Raw genomic sequence first — 21,983 nt, 5'->3', positions numbered from 1 at the left:
TCAGTTGGTTGGAGTATTCTTCTGTACACCAAAAGGTGGTGGTTTCAGTGCCTAGTCAGGCACATACCCAGGTTGCAGGTTCAATCCCCAGTCAGGGTACATACAGGAGGCAACTGATCATGTTTTTTTCTCTCACATCGATGTTTCTCTCTCTTCCCCCTTTCACACTCTAAAATCCATAAAGAATATATTCTCGGGTGAAGATTCAAAAAAGAAGGAGTACAAATTAGTAGTTACAGAATAGTCACAGAGATACACATTACAGCACTGGGAACACAGTCACTATCGTGGTAACTGTATGGGGCTAGGTGGGTACTTGAGACATTGGAGGACCACTCTGTAAAGTACATGATTTTCTTATCACTATACTGTGCCTCTGAAACTAATACAGAATAATGCTGAGTGTCAACTGTAATTGAAAAATAAATATAAAAGAACAGGCATGGCTTCTCTCTCATGGTACTTGGGGTCTACCAATTTAGCTGTTATTTAAAATTCTTTTCCTTTCCTTTAGGTTCAGTTGCAGACTCTGCTTCAAAGCAAGTATGTGGAATACTTCATTGAGCAAGTCTTAAGCTGGCAAAATAAACTAAACATAGCGGACTCCGTCATCTTTATGTGGATGGAGGTCCAGCGAACTTGGTCTCACCTGGAGAGCATCTTTGTGTGTTCAGAAGACATTCGAGTCCAGCTTGTGGAAGATGCTAGAAGATTCGATGGGGTAGACGCTGAGTTTAAGGTTCGTAAAAGTCAGACTGCTTTCTATCCTAGCAGCGTTTCCCAAACCATATGAAAATCTTGTAAAGAAACACGATTTGGGATATTGTAGTTATAAAAATATGTGTTTGCGTTTCAGGGAAGGGGGGGGGGGTCAGGAAACTTTTTTTCTGGGAAGGGTCCGACAGTAAATATTTCAGGCTTTGCTGTGTGCTGTGGTCCCTGCCACACCCACTCAGTGCTGCTAGTGCACCTTTGAACAAAAGCATAGGCACTGACATGTGAATATCATTATGTGCTACAAATATGCTGCTTTTGATTTTTTTCAACCAGTTAAACATGTAAAAAGCATTCTTAACTTCGGGCCATACAAAAACAGGCAGCAGGCCAGATGTTGTCTGTAGGCCGTAGATTGCCTACCCCTGCAGGAAGGCATGGTGAATAGATTCATCTCCATTAAGTAAAGGACTGCAGAGGGGAAGCCAATAACAAAGTAATGTTGCCAGCTATTTGTTTGTTTCATACGAGCCACAGAGAGCACATAGAGGTGCACGCATGATAATGATGAATAATTTGAGAAACTTTCAGCAAAGAAGAATGGCGATTAAATGTATTATTTTTCCTAAGGTAGAACACCCAGAGGATTTCTATTTAGTTTAACTTTTAAAGAGGAAAGAATAGATTGTTTCATATTCATCTTATTTTCATACCTGGATGTATTCGTTAAGATCATGGGTTCTCTTTCTTTTCTTTATTCTTTTTGTTTGGTATAGAAAAGAGAAATTCTGTGTGGACCTAGAATGGTGGTAATGTCCGTTGAATTTATTTAGACAAAAACTGTGATTATACTTTGGTTTTGATGTTTACCTAAAAGTTTAAAAGCAAAAGTGAGTAGTCATGGTGTTAGAAGGTTCGTTAACCTTGCTTTCTCATTGTTTGTTTTTAATTTTAATTTTTGAATGGTCTTCATTCCCAAAATGGATGAAAAGTTTAAAAAAGTAATTTCTAATACCAATGGCTCCATATTGTGCTTTTACACAGGAGTTAATGTTCAAGACAGCTAAAATAAAAAATGTTTTAGAAGCAACATGCAGACCTAATCTCTTTGAAAAACTCAAAGATTTACAGGACAGGTAAGAATTAAATTATAATGTGATCAATTTGTTATAATTTTATGAGATTTCTTTCAAGTACCTAGTAATATTTAACATTGTGTTATTTTAGGTATAATTTCTACTAAATTATTTTATAATTTTGCTTATAGTTGCTTAGTTGCCTTGTTTATATTAGGTGGTACATATGTTTTTTTTGAGTTAATGTAAATAAATCCAAGTATACTATTTCTGTTTTCCAAAAGGACTATCATACTAGTACAATTAGGATATCTTATTATTAAGATAACCAGCATGATTAATTGGTCAATTCTTTTATTGAGCTCTTCTACAAACATTTATTAAGCATCTACTAAATGCCAGGAACTGGGATTGTACTCATTTATTTCAAGTACTTTATTTTGCATATAGTTTAATTATACTAGAAATTATCCTTAGAGAACATGTTAGTAATTTTGAAATTCTGTCCTAAGGGCCATTTGTAATTTTCACATGTAATCCTATCTAATAAAGAGGGAATATGCAAATTGACCGTCACGCCATCACAAAGATGGCAACACCCATAGCCACAAGATGGTGGCGCCCAGTCCCCTCAGCCCCGCCAGAGTCCCCCAGTCCTTTCAGCCCAGCCAGGGGGCACCTGACGCCAGAGTCCCCCAGTCCTTTCACAGAAAATGGGTTGCCTCAAAAGTTGGTTAAGCTTCTTAGAACAAAAAGCATTCAAAATCTTTGAAAAGGGAATTCCAATATTTATAGAAGTTTGGACTAGACAATTCAAGGTTATTTCCACTATAACCTTCTATAATTTTGTGATATTAACATTCTGAATTCACATAGTACCAGCTGTATTGTATGTAAGCAGATATTATTTAAAGGAATGGCCATTATTATTAAAACAACTCATAAAACCACACTGTTTGTATGTCAGGGACATTCTGTGTGATTTTCCTAATGGCTGGAGTTAATGCCCCTAAACTGGCAGTCGGATATCCCCTGAGGGGTCCCAGATTGGAGAGGGTGCAGGCCCGGCTGAGGAACACCCTCACCCCCGTGCACGAATTTCATGCACCAGGCCTCTAGTTCTACAATAACTAGTGGTCATAAGAATATTCTGGCAGATCAGCTACTATTTATTTGTGCAGAATCATGATCACTTTTTTTTTTTTTACAAAGTAGAGGAGTACTCTATGTAAAAAATATAGATCACATCTGCAAAAATCTGGAATCTTTTCAGAGATCAAGCTAGCCATCATTTTAAAAGGGTGGGTTTCTGAGAAGTTCATTGTTTGTATTTAATCAGTAATCTTTGGGGGTTTGGGTTCTGAGTCATCTCTGCTCTGCTAAGCACAATAAAGTAGAAATGATTGTGGATCGAATGACTTCTCTGAATACCAGAGAGAGTTGAAGCCATGGTGTTTTGTAGACATTCAGTGGGAAGGGAAGACTTGAAACCAATAACATCTGAACTAGTGCACTTTGTGTGCAGGCTACGTGGTGCCAAATCTAGTCTTCTCCCTGCTAGTGAGGAGTGTCATTCAGAAAAATGATGAGTGACATCAACCTAAGTGTGATCTCAATTAAACCTCAACAGATGATGTGCATGTGCATGCTCGTGTGTGTGTGTGTGTGTGTGTGTGTGTGTGTGTGTGTGTATGTCCTCCTCCTTGGCATGACTTGTACATTAGTCACAAGCAGTATGCTGGTGTCAAAGAGAAGGAGGTAGGCTACCTGCAAACAGTGACCTTATTATGAGGGACAGATGTGAGAAGGTGGGTTTTGTTTTGTTGATGTTTTAATAACTGAATGTGCAAAATAGACTTACAAATACATTTTATTTCCATAGGCTTTCTCTTTGTGAAAAAGCTCTCGCCAAATACCTGGAAACCAAGCGCGTGGCTTTTCCCCGCTTCTATTTCATCTCTTCCGCAGACTTACTTGACATTCTTTCAAAGGGAGCTCAGCCGAAACAGGTAGCATCTTTTTTTGAAAGTCTCATGCTGTATTATATATACTATGTTCGCTAAGGAATGCCACAGTTTCTCTGTCATTGTCAAATACCACCTCCCATGTCACATGTGCGAGGAGCTAGAAAATCTGCAGTAAAAATTCTCAGTGCAGCAGCAGAGAGGGGCCAGAGTAGGCGCTAAAGGAACTAGGGGAGGTAACTGCCTGGTCCTCAGGAAAGGGAAGGGATATCAAAGGTGCAAGCTGAGGGCTTTGTAAGAAGTTAATGACTTATCTACAAGGGAATACTCCTCAGACATAAGAAAAGATGAAGTACTGCCATTGTGACAACATGGGTGACCTGGAGAAGGTTATGCCAAGTGAAATCAGTCAGAAAAAAGCCACTCCTCTCTGTGCTATAAAGCTGAACCTCAGACACAGACGGTGGTTACCGGAGGGAATAGTTAATGCTTTGGGGCCACTCTGCCAAAGTAGCCTGGCCTCGCTGCCCTCTTTTAACTCCCTTTTCAATGTCAGAATCAGTTTCGGACCAGCAGACACAACGTTTCCGCCTCTGCCCTTTGTGCCAACATTCCTGAATGTGCTCCCGGTAGTGTGACCGAGATAACATGGCAACTGTCGCTTGTGGACTAACAATGCCGTGTCCCCAGAAACGATGCCCTTTGTGGACAGATAACTCATGCTGACATCTTATGAATGGCTTGAATTCTTGAGACCCCCCCTCCTCCACCCGCCACACTCAATTTAAGAGTGTTGGCCAAAGGGAGGGTTTCTGCAGTTCATTGTGGAATTTAATCAGCCTGAACTTATCAGCCGGGGAGGTCTGATGCCACTACAACTTCTAGTCTTGCCCATAGGAATCCCTAAGTGAAGGTACTTAGTGGGAATGCCCGCGTGATGGAAGAGTGTCTAGAATGCCTTTGGTGATTACTCGCTGTTGGTAAGCTAGTTGAAGGTCAAGTTTTAAAGATTTTCTCCTCCCAAAAATTCACCCTAACCTCCCAAAGGCATGGATTATCTAAAAGACAGTGGGTGTGGGCACTGCTTAACCTCAGTGGTCAAAAATCTCTGGTCGATGCTTATGGAAATACAGACTTTAATAGTTAACGTACAACTGGATTGACGTTGCACATGATTGAATAGTTTAAAAAAATATTTTCATTGATTTTTAGACGGAGAGGAAGGGAGAGGGAGAGAGAGGAAATCATCAATGTGAGAGCAGAACATCAATCTGCTGCCTCCTGAATGCCCCCTACCCGGGATCGAGCCGCAACCCGGGCATGTGCCCTAATCGGGAATGGAACCGGCAACCCCTTGGTGCACGACACCCAATCAACTGAGTCACACCGGCCAGGGCACATATGATTCAATATTAACATTCTTGGATTTCCTCCTTTTATAAAAGCACCCTTTTGTATTTTCAAGTGCATAGTGTAGTGGTTAAAGCGAGACGGAGTGATATTAGTTCACTCTTGTGTACCCTCCAGGTTGTCATCAAGTGCCTTAAAATAGCTGACAACGTGTGGCGTCAAGATGTTTTTAGCCACTTATTCCTAATGACGTGAAAGATCTTTTTGTCCTGGGAGACTGTGCACATTTCTCTTCCCTGATCTGTATTACGATTAAGCGAAAGCTGCTCCATGATGGAGCAGGGTTAAAGAAAGACAGACTTGTAAGGGGATGAGCTGCATTTTTCTTGTCTAATAGAATCACCATGAACTACATGTGTTTGGTTATTAAATAATTAAAACATTGCAACTGAGAAACTAAATTTTTAACTTCAATAAATTTTAATTAATTTAAAATTTGAAACATTTTTAAATTAAATTTATTGGTGTGACATTGGTTAATGTGATCATACAGGTTTCAGGTATGGGTTTCTATGTTACAAGATCTGTATATTGCACGGTGTGCCCACCACCCAAGGTCAAATCTTCTCCCGTCACCATATATTAGGATTCCCTTCTTCCCCCACCCCCTTTCCTCTGGCAACCACCACACTGCTGTTTGTGTCCACAAATTTTAGTTTTATATCCCACATGTGAGTGCGGTCATGTGGTTCTTAGCTTTTTCTGACTGACTTATTTCACTTACCGTGATATTCTCAAGGTCCATCCATGTTATTGCAAATGGCAGTATTTCATCCTTTCTTGTGGCTGCGTAGTATTCCATTGTGTATGTACCACATCTTCTTGACCCAGTCCTCCATCACAGGGCACTTTGGTTGTAAATTTTGTAGCATATTTGATTCAGCTCTCGGAAAATGTCTTTGAAACTACTTGGGGTGTATGAATCTACCTTGCAGTTGTCTATTTTATGAAATCTAAATACAGATCAGGTATTTCTGATGAAAAATCCCAATGGAGATATGCTATAAATAGTAAATACCCAACCGATTTCAAAAACTTACTCTGGAGAAAAGAATGTAAAATATCTCATTAATAATTTTTATTATTTTGTGTGGAAGTGAAAACATTTGGGGTATACTAGGTCAAATAAAATATTTAACATTATTTGCACCTGTTCTTTCGACTGGTTTTAATGTGGCTATTAGAAAGCCACTGCTGTGGAAATTGAGGCCACAGTGCATCCTCTACTACAATGAGATGGAGAATATGTAGGCCCAGAAATGTCTCGTGTTTGCATCAAGAAATGTCCTTCGGTGGCACTGGCCCAAATCTACACCAGAGGAAACCTGCCAACTTGTCTTTTGAGAAATCCCCTAAATTACAGTGATGAGACAGATGGCGCTACACTGATGCTTTTAATAGACTGTAAACATTGGCACTTGGGAAGGTGCTTGTGAGAAATGGGCTGAATATTAGGTGATAAAGAACGCTGCTGGATCTTAAGAGGCAAACACGTAAGGGCACACATTCCCACAGGCACCGCATGTTTCTGTCTGGTGCTTCCATGTGGTTATCTCCATGGTGGAGTGAAAGAACCTCAGCCTCTGAATGTCAGGAATCGGGGTGACGGAGCTCAACACTCACAGTGTCACCACCTGCTCCAACAGGGTGTAGTGCTCAGACGGTTGTGAGGACAAAGGCTCAAGGTGCAAGTGGTTAATTGACGGCATGCGAAGACGCATGAGTTTTCGTTGAAGTAAAATCCGTTCAACATCCCAGCTTTTTTAGAGGAAGTAGAGAGCTGGAGAGCTGCTAGCTACTGAAGGCAGAGGGAGGGGTTGCTTAGGTTGGGCTGAGGAAGGAATAGGCGGCAACAGGAAGCAGTCACAGAAGATGGTCATGGTTGGGACCATCTTATCATTGTTTCTACTTACCTTCCACTGAGCAGTGAGGAATAGAGGCTGCTCACCTAAGTGTAGTTGGCCACAGAAATTGCCAGCGAAGAGCAGCTCTTCTGGCCATAACTTAGGGCTATGTCCTATTTTAAATGGATGCCTTTGTGTGAAGGCTGCCTGTTACCCAAAGGACTTGGGCCTTGAGGTGTGTGACAAGAAAATAGACACTCTAAATTTTAAATAAGCATGCCAGAAGTTATATATCCAGTGGGGGTTATCTTTGATTATCCTTGCAAAATTGTTAATATATAGTTGGCTACAGGTTGTATAACAATATATGTAATTTTTTTTCCATTTTGCAAATATATTGTCACCGTATAGAATTCTGTTGCAGCTCTTTTATTGGAATTCTCTCCAACAGCCAAGTTACACTCCAAAATCAGGATTTAAGTAAACTATCACCTTAATGCTATGAGATCCAAATATGAAATCTCCTAAGTGTGGCATGCTGCCGGTCCGGAGTTTTGGGCCTGGCTGTGGAATCTGAAACTCCTGGTCCCAGCTTTGTTCGGTGTCACTAGCGAGTGTAGCTGCCACCTCAAGTGCTCTAACCTGTACCCCGAGGGAACAACATTTCAGCTTTTGCTGCTAACCTTTTATTTTTTTAAAATATATTTTATTGATTTTTTACAGAGAAGAAGGGAAGAGGGATAGAGAGTTAGAAACATCGGTCAGCTGCCTCCTGCACACCCTCCACTGGGGATGTGCCCGCAACCAAGGTACATGCCCCTGACTGGAATCGAACCTGGGACCTTTCAGTCCACAGGCCGACGCTCTATCCACTGAGCCAAGCCAGTTGGGGCTTGCTGCTAACCTTTTAGAAACCTACTTAATACATCGATGAAGTCACTGGCTTTTTTTTTTTTTTTTTTTTTTTATGATTTGAAGTGTTCAAATCCTTGCCATTTCTTTAGTGAGATCAGAAAAGGGGCCTATGAGGCGTTTGTTTTTATGAATTCGTTTTTAATTCTGTGTTAATAAATACAAAGAGCTCTCGTTAGAAACGGAACAGATCTGAGGACAACAGGGCCCACATTAGCTTAGAAACCAGTCCTGTCCTCTCAGAAGCTCTACGTGGAAGGCAGAATCTGAAAACGTCAGGCTTCCTATGCCAGGTATTCGCAACGGGAGACCTGCAAGCCGTGGGGTTGGCATTTCCTGGTCACTGGCTGAGTGACTCCAGACCTAGAAGTTCTTTCAAAACTATTTTCTCACCAAAGCAATAATATGAGAGGGTGTCTGATGGTTGAGGTCTCATTGATCCTGCAGCTTTTCACCTGAACGTGATTTAGGCCCATTACACAGTAGAAGCCATTAAACATCTGTGCTCTTCCTGGCCACTTCAGCTGTGACAGGGAATTGCTAGGTTATGGGAGATACTTCTGTGTATACATGTCCTTGGGGGAACGTACAGGGATGGAGGAGGATATGATCGCCTGAGCAGTGATCATCGGTGACCGCTCTGTCTAGGTTTAAAGTTAGCGAGAGTCTTAAAAACTCATCTGTTCTAAACTCAGAGGGTTTCTTGCTCTGATTTTCTTTACAACTGAAACTGCAACTACAGCAAAGATGTTAAGGCGAAGAGCTGCAAAGATTAAATCACCCTTAAGAAGTTCCTTACCAGTATTGGTATTGGTCTTGTCATTGGTCTTGTCATACAGGGACTTTAGGCAGGTTGCTCTTGTCCCTAGACCCTGCTGTTGGGATAGTTATCAAGTGTAGTAGTTCCACTGTATTTTAAGAAAAACTCATTACAGAGATGGCCCCTATATGCTGGTAAACGCTGGTAACCATCTTCTGGTTATCAGTACCTTTTATTTAAATTTTTTTTCTATTGAGATAAAATGCACATAATATAAAATTAACCATTTTGAAGTGGGTGATTCAGTGGCATTTTATACATTCACAATGTTGTACAACCATCACCTCTACCTAGTTTTAAAATATTTTCATCATCATAAAACCCGATACCCATTAAACAGTCACTGAATTCCTTCCCCCTTCCAGCTCCTAACAATCACCCATCTCCTTTGTTCCTGTGGATTTACCTGCTCTAGACATTCCATATAAATGGAATCATATAGTATTTGGTCTTCTCTGACTGGCTAATTTCATTTAGCATGATTTAGTCAAGGTCATGAGCCATGGTGTAGCTTGTATCAGCACTTCATTCCTTTTTTTATGGCCGAAAAATATTCCATTGTATGGATATGGCAGTTTATTTGGCCATCTACCCATAAGTGGACGTTTGTAATACTGCACTTGTGTGCAAATATTTGAGGACCCGTTTTCAGTTATTTTGGGTAGCTACCTAGGAGTGGAATTGCTGGGTCACATGGTAGTTCTATGTTTAAGTTTTCAAGGAACCAGTCAACTGTTTTCTACTCAGCATCTTTTATTGCTGCCATGTGTAGAGAGGGTCACTTCTTCCCACTCCTGATACTGTCTCTGGTCCACTCTCTGCCTTTCTCCAATAGTCTGGAACCTGCGTAGAGTTCAATAAGCTATTTATTCTGGGGTTCCTTTGAGGATCCCACAACTTAGAATGTGAAAGGTTGTGGTGCCAGAAGAGTTTGAACTTGTAGATGTCACCTGGACTTGGAGGCTTAAAAACCTAACCTCCACTTACTTTTTGCAATGTCAATTTGGCAAAGTCGCCTACTGTTTTAGCTCCAACATCAATATCGGTAAAAATGGGGAAATCCTATTCACCTTTCTTATATAACCAGTATGCTGTGGGGCTCTCCTTAGTATCGAAGGACGTACCCAGCATGTGGCCCAACACAAGGGGAAGATGTATCTGACTTACATTTTTGTTGCAGACATTTTAACGCAGCGTTTTATAGTATAAGCTTTTCTATAGTATCAGTATCATAATATGCCTGAACTTTAAAAGCTTGACCACAAATTCTCAGAAGGATGATAGCTATAGGAATATGACCGAGGTGGAGAAGTGGGTCAGTCTCCAATCTAGAAATGTAATTAGGAAACTGTGTGGTAAGCACTCACCTCCCAGTCCTGATGATGTAACCAGAGAGCCTGGCCACTTCTCTACCCAGGTCACTTCAAACTCTGGAGTTTAAAAGTGATTCTTGTTTTGAAGAAAACCGTTTGGAGACAACATTGTAACTCTGTAGTTTTGTGAATCCCTATGGCATCACCACTAGATGGCCAGAACATGCTCCCGGAAGAAGGGCTCTTATCTTTTCCAATCGACTTGTCCTAGGTGACACGCCACCTGGCCAAACTCTTCGACAGCGTGGCAGACCTGCAGTTTGAAGACGACCAGGATGTTGGTGCCCACAGAGCCATTGGCATGTTCAGCAAAGAAAAGGAATATGTCCCATTCCAAGCCATGTGTGAATGCAGAGGCCACGTAAGATTTGCCTATGACGTTTTCTGTGCTGGAGGAGGGGTTCCGGGGTAATTGTTCAAGGTTGAGTTGAACAAAAAAAAAATCAGCCCATGTCAGATCAGGGCCCGGTTGGTTTTGTGCTCAGAGCTTCCTGTTCATCTGTGTCCAGAGTGGCAGAGGACTCCCCAAGTTCTGCTCATTCGGCTGCAGCACCCACGGGGTCTCAGAGACGCTAGCCATTGAGCTAGACAGGAGGGACCGTCACAGGTGGAATGTGTGGACCCTCGAATTAGAAGCACTGCCGCCCAGTGACAGCGTATGGTTGTCACCACGGCTCAGAGAGTACAGGGGTGAGGGGAGCAGTGCCTCGCAGTAAAGCATGTTTTACAGAGGCTTGTGGTTCAGGATTCTGATGTGAATATTGTCAGTGGCTGCTCGTAAATTAAGGGGATTGAGTCTACCAAGCCGATGACCACATGCACAGACAATTTAAGGTGGCGTATTCTCTTCTGTCACTGCTACATACCGCAAAAATGTTCTCGATGATGATCTGCAAGGCTCATTATGAGTAATGGGAGAGCTCTTGGCGTTTTCAGATGATTTAGAGGAATTGCATTTTTATGGTGATGCTTGAATAGCTTGGGTTAATCCACAGAGGAGCCGAGCAGTAGCTTCTATTACAGAACCATTTGGGTTGAGGCAGGGGGTTCCTTCAAGTGTCCCTTGTAGAAATGTGATGGCCATCTTTAAAAAAACAACAACAACAACAAAACCGAAACAGGTTTTCTTTATTCCTCTCTGTTGCTTTTTAATATCGTACCAGAAAAATCCTGCCAAATGAAGAGGAAGCAGATGGTGGAATACTTTGATTAAATATATTTTTTGATCTCTTGGGCTCTTTAGGATATTATTACAGTGATTAGAAAAAGTCACCATAAACTATCTTGACAAAAGTGTGTTGCTGTCTGCTCCATCCCCAGGAGACTGCTGGCCGACTGGCATCGGGCCCAGAAGGAGGACAGTCCTTTGACAGATGAGGTTGTCACTAGCAGGAACCCTTGATGTTGGGAGTTTTCACAGCGTCCCAATTTATTCTGTATAAGCAACGTGAGCTAGATACTTTCCAACATACACCACATTCATCCTCTGCCTTTATTTTATAAAAAGATGCTCTTACTTTAGGCCTTTTTTCCCCACTGCACTTTTATGATTGGTTCTTCCCAATTTATGCTATTTATAATTGATTTGACTAGTGTTGATGGAATGCCTACTATGTAGCAGAAGCTGGGTTAGGCTTTTGGAAATCCAGAAATGGGTAAGACAAGGCCCCAGTTTCTCGAGGAGCTCTTAGTCTCATGCGAGAAATGAATATACACCTAATCAGTGGGTCAGTGGGAAGTGGTAATGTTGTTAGAGAGGGTTGGGCAGACACTGATGAAATACCGCAAAGGGGAGGGGTCAAGCAAGGACCTCATCAGAGCTCACTTCTCCAGTCAGACTACATTGCCGTTGTTGGCGTAATCATCTGAACATGAGCTGATAGATCAACTTATATGTGCGTTTGGTCTTCCCAAATGGACTAGAAAGTGCTCGAGAGCAGGTGGCCATATTGAGGACATGGATGCCCGAGGATCTGGGAGATGATCAGATGGTGTCTGATCCACTGAAGGAACTTGTTGCTTGGTGACCTGAAGCGTTGAGCTTAGGGACTAAAGCAGCAATTAGATCAGATACCCTGGGCTCAGGCACGTGAACAAAGCCCAGCCCTGAAGTCAGAGGAGAAGGCTCTTGGGATGTTGGGACCATTTCCAGGGCGGGCTTCCTTTCAGTAGGGAAGGCTGTCAGCACATAAACCACACTCCACTCCTTCCCAGTTCTCCAGAGAAAGAGGTTCAGGATTGCATGCTGCTGCCATCTTCACAGAGGCAGGGGAAAACCAGTTCCAGCATCTTCAGCACCCCATGTGGTTCTTGGGATTTATAGTCCTTTTTTACGGGTGTGGTCAGTTATTTGCAAGTAGTATATGTATCCTTTTTGTTATATAATATCATCCCATGGAAACATATATGGAGAACTATAACAGCATATTTGAATAGGATGGAAACTGGCTGAAATATATTTGTGGAAGCAAAATAAGCTTGAATTTTAAAAAGAAAGATTAATTTTCACAAGGCAGCAGTTGTCCTATCTCTCATACTCTCCTGCTGTCTAATTTTTGACAAGTGTGAAGAGAACCAGTAGGGGATATAATTAAGATACTTGCTGAAAACACCTTGTCTCAATACTAAGAACTATGGTAATCTTAGAGAAGAATTTTCAGTGGTTTTAAAAATTATCCAAAGATATGTTTAAAAAAATCAATTTCCCATATCCCCAAAGCTCTAGATTATTATTCTAGCACATTACTCTGTAGAGGGCTGTGATGTTTGGTTTCCCAAAACACTGTGTGTTACCAGAGGGATCTTAGTCTCCTTGTCTTTGAATCTGAAAAAAATGAATAATCACAAACACCTCCTGTAGGGTTTGGAAGGTTATTAGCCAGCTGGTAGGTGAAATAAAACAAGTATTATCTCCAGGAATAGACGGGTTCATGTAGGAAAAACACTTCAATCAGACGTTTGTCTTCTCCTTTGAGTTACCTCTCTTATTTTCTCCAAGGGTTTAAACTAAATCCAGCTGAGTCCTCCCTTGCGTGGCCCTCGAGCCCATGAGAGGACAGAGTTACCCCTCTTCCCTAGTTAAGCCTGTGCTGTAACATTTCACTTTGCTTCGAAAGGTGGAAACGTGGCTTCTGCAACTCGAGCAGACCATGCAGGAAACAGTGCGGCATTCTATCACAGAGGCCATAGCGGCCTATGAGGAGAAACCGAGGGAACTGTGGATTTTCGATTTCCCGGCTCAAGTCGCGCTAACCAGCTCACAAATCTGGTGGACCACGGATGTGGGCATAGCCTTCAGCAGACTGGAGGAAGGCTATGAAACGGCCCTAAAGGATTTCCACAAAAAACAGGTATTTTATAGATAAGCGATTTCGAGATTTAAAGGAACTTGAAGAGGGAAGTTTCATTCCTTCATTCCTTATTCATGGAGTGTCTTCTGTATGCATGGTAGTGTACTAGGAAGATTTTTAGCAATGACTTGTTTAACTTTTTATTTTCTCCCTTTGTGTTAATTCTTCTGGTTTTCTACATGGGTTTGAAAAATATCCATGTCCATGATCCCCCAAGACTCGAATCTCTCACTCGCTCCTGGATCTGTGCCTGTTTCTTTCCTTCCCTTTGAGACTCCATCTCGCTGATCATGTGTTTATTAGAAAATATGTGCATGACTGAGAAAAGTGGGTGACTATTCAACAAAGACAGGTGTTTTTATGTATTATGGTTTTCTGTTCATTATAAATCACAGGTGAGCAACTTTGGAAAATAGTCTATTTTTTTTTTAATCCTTACCTGAGCACGCACTCAGAGAGAGAGAGGGGGGGAAAGGGGAGAGAGACACATCAATGTGAAAGAGAAACCTCAATCGGTTGCCTTCTGTACGTGCCCTGATTGGGAATCGAACCGGCAACCTTTCAGTGCATAGGACGATGCTCAACCAACTGAGCCATTCCAGCCAGGCCGAAAATAGTCTGTTTTGAATTCCATTTTATTCATCTCATTCTGTATGACTTCTCCTTAAGCCCCCTGTCTTAAGGTGTGCTCTGAGCTGTGGAACAGGTCACAGATACCGTCTTTCTCTTGGCTCATAGAGTAAGAGAATATCAGGCTTGGAAAGGAATGGAAATACTAGTTTGTCTGCTCTTCTTCTTTTCCACGGATAAAGGCTGAATCCAGAGACATTAAGTGACTTTGCCAAGTTGCACAATTTATAAGTGAAAATGGCAGGGCCAGCAGAACTCAGAATGCTTTCCAAATTCCCCATTGCTTCTCTGCGTAGTAGGACTTGGAACTTGGTGAATTTTGAATGCGAAGTCAACTTTGCATTTCTGAAATAAACTTCACTTTTGTATATATATTTTTTTGCTGGAATCTCTTTGCTAATGTTTTGTCAAGGAATTCTGCATTTTTGTTCAGAAGGGTCACTTACCTGCAATTTTCTTTTTTGTAATATGTTTGCTGGGTTTGGGGGTCAGGGATATGCTCTTAGAAGGAATTGGAAAGTATTACATTCTCGTCTACTTTATGAAAGAGTTTGTGGTCAGAATCACTGGTGTTGCCATCTGGGCCTGCAGTTTTCTGTGAGGAACAGTTTAGGATTAGAAATTGGTTTCTTTTATATATATGCTGCTTTGTAGCTTTTTTGTGCAGTTTTTCCTCTTTGTGTCAGTTTTGGAAATTTGTATTATTCAAGGTACTGATCCATTTCATCTAACTCAGTGGCTGGCAAATTACAGCCCACTGGCCAACTCTGGTCCATGGCCTACGTCTTTGGCTGCTTTCATGCTACTTCACGCAGCATCAGCCACGCGGAGTCATGCCGGAGCCCATGCAGCCTGCACAGCCGGAAGCATTCACTGTCTGGCTCTTTACAGAGAACGTTTGTCCACCCCCTGACCTAAGTTTTAAACTCAGTCGACATGGGTATCTTGACGTTGTCCTTGGCAAACTGAAAGGTCTGGCATCCTCTTATTCCTGGCGGGGTTGATTTGTGTTTCTTCTTGTTTTTGTTTTGTTCTTAATTGTGCTCTCTAGGTGTTTACCGATCTTATTTGTATTTTCTAAGAACTAATCTTTGACTTTTCCCATTGTTAGTTTTATATTTTGCTGATTTCTGCTTTATCTTGATTACTTGGCGTTGAATCTGCTCCTCTTTTTCACATTTCTTAAGGTGGGAGCTTAGATGACCGATTTTTACACATTTTTGCTTTCCTAATATAAGCGTTGGAAAGAAACTCACGAACTTGAAGAATGTCTTTCAGAAGCCTGCAGAGCAAATCATGCTTAATGGGGAAGCACTCCAGTCCTTTCCATTAGTGTCAGGGCTGAGGCGATGATGCTCACAGTCTCTGACAGTCATTGCTCCGTTTTGTGCTGGGGTTTAGCTATAGGACTGACGGAGAAGTGGGACATGACCAGGGGAAAGGAAGGCAGCCAACTGGGATTCCACAGCACATGCCCTGGTGGCAGGGACGGGTACGGAGCCTGGTCTCTCTCGGTTTCCTTCGTTCTCGCTGGTGGAACTAAAAGTCCATTGTTTCTGATTTTGCTGACATGGAAACATTGGGATTAGAGGTCCTTGTGCCTATTGTTTTGAAACAAGAAGAACATTATTTTTGTGTTCTGTCCAGTGGGGAAGGGATTGAGGGCTTTGGGAGCTGCCCCCCACAGCACTTAGCAGTCACATGGATTTGCTGAGTGAGATTTAATACTTGTACAGAGGGGCCCCTTCTAGCTGCATGCCACAGTGGCCTGGGTGGCCCAGACCGGGAAGCCTGCCATGCCCGGTGCTGGTGAAATTCCAGCGATTCCGCAGCTGCACGGGAAATGTTCTTCCTGCTTCTCCGATGTTCCCGCATTCAGAAAAGCTTACCACCACTCTGCACGGGCTTCTCTCACTAGAATGCCCTTTGATTCTTCTTTCGGCCAATTCCCAATCAGCCCCCAGCTCTCTTCAGTTGCCCTGAATAGCTCAATTCTCACTCTTTCCCCCACCACTTTGTTAGTATCCCAGGCCCAGCCACTCTTTTCTCACCTGGAGCATCCTCCTCTCTGGTCTCTTTTTCCAGTCTTATTTTCCTCCAGTTCTTCATGCGACAGGCAAAGATTCCTTTTGGAAACACAAATCTAATGATCACTCCACTGCCCAAGACCCTTCAGCAGCATCTCACCAGCCTCTTCACGAAGCTGGCCGAGCCCTGCAAGTTTGGGCCTGGCTTCCCGCTCAGAACCTATGCACCTGGTCTCTGTTTCCCTTCCTCTGTCACCATTCTAGACGTCTCCCAGCTCCCAGACAAGGTCCCCTGTTACATCCTGGACCTTCCTGCAGGCTGCTTTCTGTGGGTGGTCAGCCCTACGTTCTCTATAACCTAAATGATACGCATTCTCTAGGTCTTAGCAATACATACCCTTTCCTCCAAAATGCCTTTCCCAGCCCTGGATTAGGCAAGGCCCTGTTTCTGTGTGTTCTCATAGGACTTTGTTCTTGCTCCAGCAAAAACAATTGTAGTTATTTGTCTCCATTCTTCATTGGCCTATACGCTCTGGAAACAGTAACCACATTTGTCTTGTATGAATGATTGGAGGAAAGAAGAAAATGTTGTCCTGGTATGTACTGTTGCTGTCATCCATTCATTTCTTCCTTCATCCATATGATGAGTGTTTACTGAGCACGTGCTTTATGCCGGGCACTGTGTTGGGTCTGGGAATGTAGTATTGAATAAGGCAGCTTAGGGCCTGGCTGCTTTGAGCTTATCGTCAAGTGGAGGAGAGAAACAGTAAACAGAGAAATAAGTGAATGATAGCACACTAGTAAGTACCATGAAGAAACACAATAGAAACCCGTGGAATAATTGCGTAGGGAGTCATGTAAATAGGATGGCCAGGGAAGGCCCATCGAAGGAGGCAAATCTGAGCTAAGACTTAAGTGATGAGAAGAAGCCAACCGTACAAAGATCAGAGTGAAAAGGACTCCAGGCAAATGAAACAGTTTCTGTGGCCTTGGGCAGCCATGACGGAGGAACAAAGAGAAGGCCAGTACCATTGGGTGGGTATGAGATAGGCAAAGGGTGGTGGGAGGTCAGGGAAGGCGTTGTGCTCATGAATAAGCTAAAGGCCAAGGTGTTCCAGGAAAACAGCCACAGGGGTTTCAGGGAGCTTGTTGGGTATTTGACTTAAGGCTAACATCTTTGATCCACTAGAAAATCACGTGGCACTGCTTTGATTAAGGGCAAGAATATGGATGGATGGAGATATATATATAGTGAAAGCTGCCAAGGGATGGCTTATGTGTCACAGATCATAAACTTTGCATGCAGTTATAGTGTGATCATATAGTAATTGCAGCCCAAATAATACAGGCATTTTATAATTATTTATTTTTGTGGGTACAGAATTTTATTACTTACAAAAGAGCATCATTGGAGTAGCTGTCATCTTGAAAGATAATATGAGATCCCCAACATATGACGCTGTGCAGATAACGTTGATGAGCTGTATTTTTAATCATCTTTCACTTGACTAAACTCTTGGGGGAAAACAAAGTGAATCAGTAATGGAGAAATCATAGTTGTAGGGAGGCTTGGACAAGACAATCCCTGTGAAAGCACTAGAGCGTATAAATGTCCTTACAAGGTATAAGATGTTACTGTTGTTGTAACCAACCCTTTTTAACCAAACACTGGTCCTGGCTTAAGATTTGAGACTTAAAGACTGGATATCTGGGTCCAGATGAGAAAATATCCAAAGCCAAACACGTCTTTGCTAACCAACATCTGTGTAAGTTTCCTTGAGGAACTTACCTGTGCCTGGTGCCTTCATCCATGTGTTTCGGGAAACACTCATTGAGCACCTGCTGTTTGACAGTCAACTCGTCGGTGGCTCTGGGGACAAAGCAATGAGCAAGACAGACCTTATCTTCATGGACTCTGAAACCTAGGGGAATGATGAGCATTGAACATGGCAAACAGGGACTAATGATCACCTTTGTTTTTGTTACAACATAACTACATTTTATAGATGTAAGATATTGAAAGCAGATGAATGCTTATAGGCTGTTGCATATTCTGAATACCTAAAGTGCATATTTTTTGATTCCTTTGAACCAACTTCCCGTCGTGTTTGATGTCCTGTCTCCTCGGAATGCTGCTCGCACAGCCAGTTTCCCAGCTTGAAGGTGCTGGTGAGGGCATCTCTGTGATGGGGCCAGTGAGAGCACAGGCTCTGAAGTCAGACTGTCCAGGTTTGGGTTCCCCCTCCCCTGATTGGTGAGTGTGGTTACTGAGTCTGTGACTCAGTTTCCTCACCTGCAGAATTAGGATGCTAGTAGGTTGCTGTGAAGATTTAAATGAGATGATATAGGCTGTATGCTCAGTCAGCACCAGGCACATTGCACATTCTCATTTAATGTAAATGGAGTGTGTTGTGGTTTTGATCTCCCTGCCTGCTCTCTCCATTCTGTCTACTGTGACATAGTCTTCTCCAGTTCAGCTGCACCGCGGTCTCGGGGTGATCGGTGATTTCTGGGATGTGATAATAGCCGTAGGGAACGTGTTTTTGACAGTAGGCTACGAGGGTTTGAGAGCCTCTGTGATAGGTCATACTCGCCCGTTACCCGCTCTCCCAGGAGCTAACAGTTTGTAATGGACTGTCCTTGACAGAGCAGAAGAGAGAAGGAGATAGTATTGTTTTACACTTGCTACCCAGGAATAAAACAGACTTTCTTTTTTTTCTAATAAACCTTGAGTTAGACAAGAATGTTGTGTGTAAATAAGTTTGCTAACAAAATGAGCACCTATGAGAGTATCTTTCAAACCTTTCTGACCACAATTAATAAGACATACTTCATATCAGACCAAGTTTATTCATGTATGTATACACTCAAAAGTCTGAAATTGAAGTGTCACAAAACCATGTTATTCTTACTACTGTAATACCATGTTTTCTCTTCCATGTCATTCCATTCCATTCTGTGAAGAGACCAGTTTGAAACATACTGATCTGGGAAATTGATGGACCTAAACAAGAATAGGGATGGGAATAGGAAGAATTAAGCTCTACATTTCAAATGTTTTCTTAGTAATCATCACTATCTCCTACCCAAGAACCACCCCCAGACCAAAAACAAATAAAACACTCGATATTTGCCTCTTCCTATACTTTCGTAAACTTCACCTCAAATTGGCCTTTGAGAATTTGTAGTCCTTTCGATCCAGCAGTTGTGGGCTGCATGACATCATCCCTGGAGTGAAGTCCATGCAGTGCAGCCGGGAGACCTCGCTCCTGCCTCTCGCTTTGTCCACAGTCTCAGCTCGGAGGAGGCAATAATATTCATATTGTTTAAATTATTTAACTTAATAACATCCCTCCTTCATCTCCTACCCCTCCCCCCCCCCGGGTGTCTGAGGGCCAGCTGAGAGAACACTTGATATTGTTTTGTAAACGAACGGGCTCTACAAATATGAAGACTGTTGGGCTGTTAGGTTCTGTATTTGTGACCCTTACCTGCTTTTTGAAAATTCCCTTCTAGGTTTCTCAGTTGAATGCACTGATCGCACTTCTGCTGGGAGAGCTGCTCCCTGGAGACAGGCAGAAGGTCATGACGATTTGCACCATAGACGTCCACGCCAGGGATGTGGTGGCAAAGCTCATTTCTCAGAAGGCAAGTTGTTCGTAGGGATTTCATGTATTCTTAGGTGTTTCCTAAAAGTGGTGTTTGTTGTTAAGAGTACTCCTAAGAAAGTCGTTTCTTTTCTTCTTTTTTTTTTGGTTTGTGTATTTTAAGCAGTCCTGAGAAGTTAGTTGTACTTACATGGGGTGAGTTTGATCTGAGTTAGCAAATACATTACCCTCAGGAGAGGTATCCCAAGTGATATTCCCGAAGGGTTTTGGCAAGTCAGGAGCCTCTGATCCAGATCATCCAAAAGATTAACCCAGGATGGGGAAGCCTGAGAAGTCACCATGTTCGCCTCTGTCTCCGGCTTCTCTGCACCCAGTCACCCCAGTCCGTTGGCCGGTGACGATCCCCCCGGGGGCTTACCCAGCCAATAGCAATTCGATTTGTGTCATTGAAACCGTTTCTGCGTGCCTTCGATGATTTTCCTTTTGAAGGAAGAGAAATGTTGGTCACACCTTGTCTTTTCCTTTTAAGGCTCAGTGACTTGCTTTAAAGCAGTTATTTTCTAAACCTTTGAGAGTAGATCACCTATTTATCCCTTTAAGAAATCTGTGTGTCTCTTCGATATTGGCACTTTTTAATGTGAAATAAATAATCTTCTCACCCCTTTTCCAAAATACGTTATAAATGTCAGGTATGCTTGTCTACTGAACAGCATTGGTATACCATGCCCATCACCTGCTTCCTCCAAATCCCTTTTGTTTTTGGGGGGAGTGGTGGTGGTGCTCAGGACAATTCCTTTCACAGTTTGAATGCATGTATAGTGAAACGGTTTCTGTGGTTTTCCTAGCTCCTTCTCAAGTTATTAAAATAAAAATGAATTTTCGTTTTCTCCACAAAGTGCAAAAAATGCTTCTTTGGTGTGAGCCATAAACTTGAAAATACTTCTTGATCCAGGCTCAGGACCATTAGCGAATAATGTTCTCTAATTGCTAATTTGAAACTGATCCTTGCAAAACACCACTTACCGTGTATTCTCATTTTGATAATGAACATTGTTAACTACACTTTGAGTGTGACCTTGCACCTTCTTACATATTTTATTATGTTTTATCAGTGGTGATTTGCTTGCAGAAGGATAAATGGTGATTTAAAATATGTCCATTATTTTGTATGAAAAGAGATACAGACTTTGTCTAATTTCTGATTAATACACATAAGGAGACAATGTTGAGACTTATGTAGATATCAGACAAATTAATAGACAGTTTTGGTAACATAAAGTGATTCCGAAAAGATCCTAGGGCCAAATATATTTTGAAAGAGACTGGAATTATATTTTCACACTGGAAGAAGAATGGATAGATTAAGATAGTAAATAATAGCAATGAAAAAAAGATACTGTTATTTAACTTAATAAAAATGAAGTGGGAATCCTCTGTATTAAAGCAGACTGGTTTTAGAATGGACTGTTGAAAGTATAGTTTACCTTTACTTTCAAAAATTATGGATTATGTGTCGTATTAGTAGAGACTGTATTTTTTCATCTGATTTTAGTATAAAGTTACAAAAGTGATCAAATGTCCTGGGGTGACTCCTAAGAAGGGGAAAAGCATTGCTTGAAAAAAAATTGATATTGTTTTAAAATAAAAGCTTTCTCAAAATGACAACTTTAATTACACAGATATTTCTTAAGTATTAAGCCATCTGCATGCAATTTCAGTTTGCAGTAGCATGCAAGAGACTTCCCTTTTGTGAGGTTTTTAGAAATAAAATGGAATCAATAGGGTTGATTAGACTAATAAACGAAGCTTGATGCCTCAAAGCTATCTGTGTCTTACGTGGAATGACCACGTATGTTTTTAGGTTGTCAGTCCCCAAGCTTTTGCGTGGCTGTCTCAACTTCGTCACCAGTGGGAGGACTCCCGGAAACACTGTTTTGTTCATATTTGCGATGCCCAGTTCCAGTACTTCTATGAATATTTGGGAAACAGCCCTCGACTAGTGATCACCCCTCTGACCGACAGGTAACAATACGTTGGAGCTGGATGGGGGGAAAAAGCAAGCCAGAAAAGTCCCCTAGCCTGGGTGAAAATGTGTGAGGTTGAAAAGGAAGGAATGAGAGAAAATATCGAACAGATTGGGAAACAATAGGAAGGCAGTGTGTAGACGAATGAGTTGAGTAACATAGTGAAGGTTGACTTTAGTTAGAAGCACATTTTCTTAAGTAACTGTTTCCGTTTGCGTAGCACTTTGAATC

At 42.0% G+C, this 21,983-nt stretch overlaps 1 protein-coding gene across 1 annotated transcript in view; it reads left to right on the top strand.

The window, feature by feature from the left end:
* Window positions 1-21,983, top strand: part of DNAH11 (dynein axonemal heavy chain 11) — a 201,131-nt gene that overhangs the window by 47,696 nt on the left and 131,452 nt on the right. The window contains exons 26-32 of the mRNA XM_079786504.1: window positions 515-739; window positions 1,759-1,850; window positions 3,673-3,799; window positions 10,325-10,474; window positions 13,230-13,463; window positions 19,637-19,768; window positions 21,590-21,750. Of these exons, the coding sequence (XP_079642630.1) occupies window positions 515-739; window positions 1,759-1,850; window positions 3,673-3,799; window positions 10,325-10,474; window positions 13,230-13,463; window positions 19,637-19,768; window positions 21,590-21,750 (1,121 nt within the window). The remainder of the gene's footprint in view (window positions 1-514; window positions 740-1,758; window positions 1,851-3,672; window positions 3,800-10,324; window positions 10,475-13,229; window positions 13,464-19,636; window positions 19,769-21,589; window positions 21,751-21,983) is intronic.

This window comes from Cnephaeus nilssonii (genome assembly GCF_951640355.1).
Source record: "Cnephaeus nilssonii genome assembly, chromosome: 12".
Lineage (NCBI taxonomy): Eukaryota > Metazoa > Chordata > Mammalia > Chiroptera > Vespertilionidae > Cnephaeus > Cnephaeus nilssonii.
Note: the sequence above shows the minus strand (reverse complement) of the source record. Positions and strands in the feature narration are given on the sequence as shown.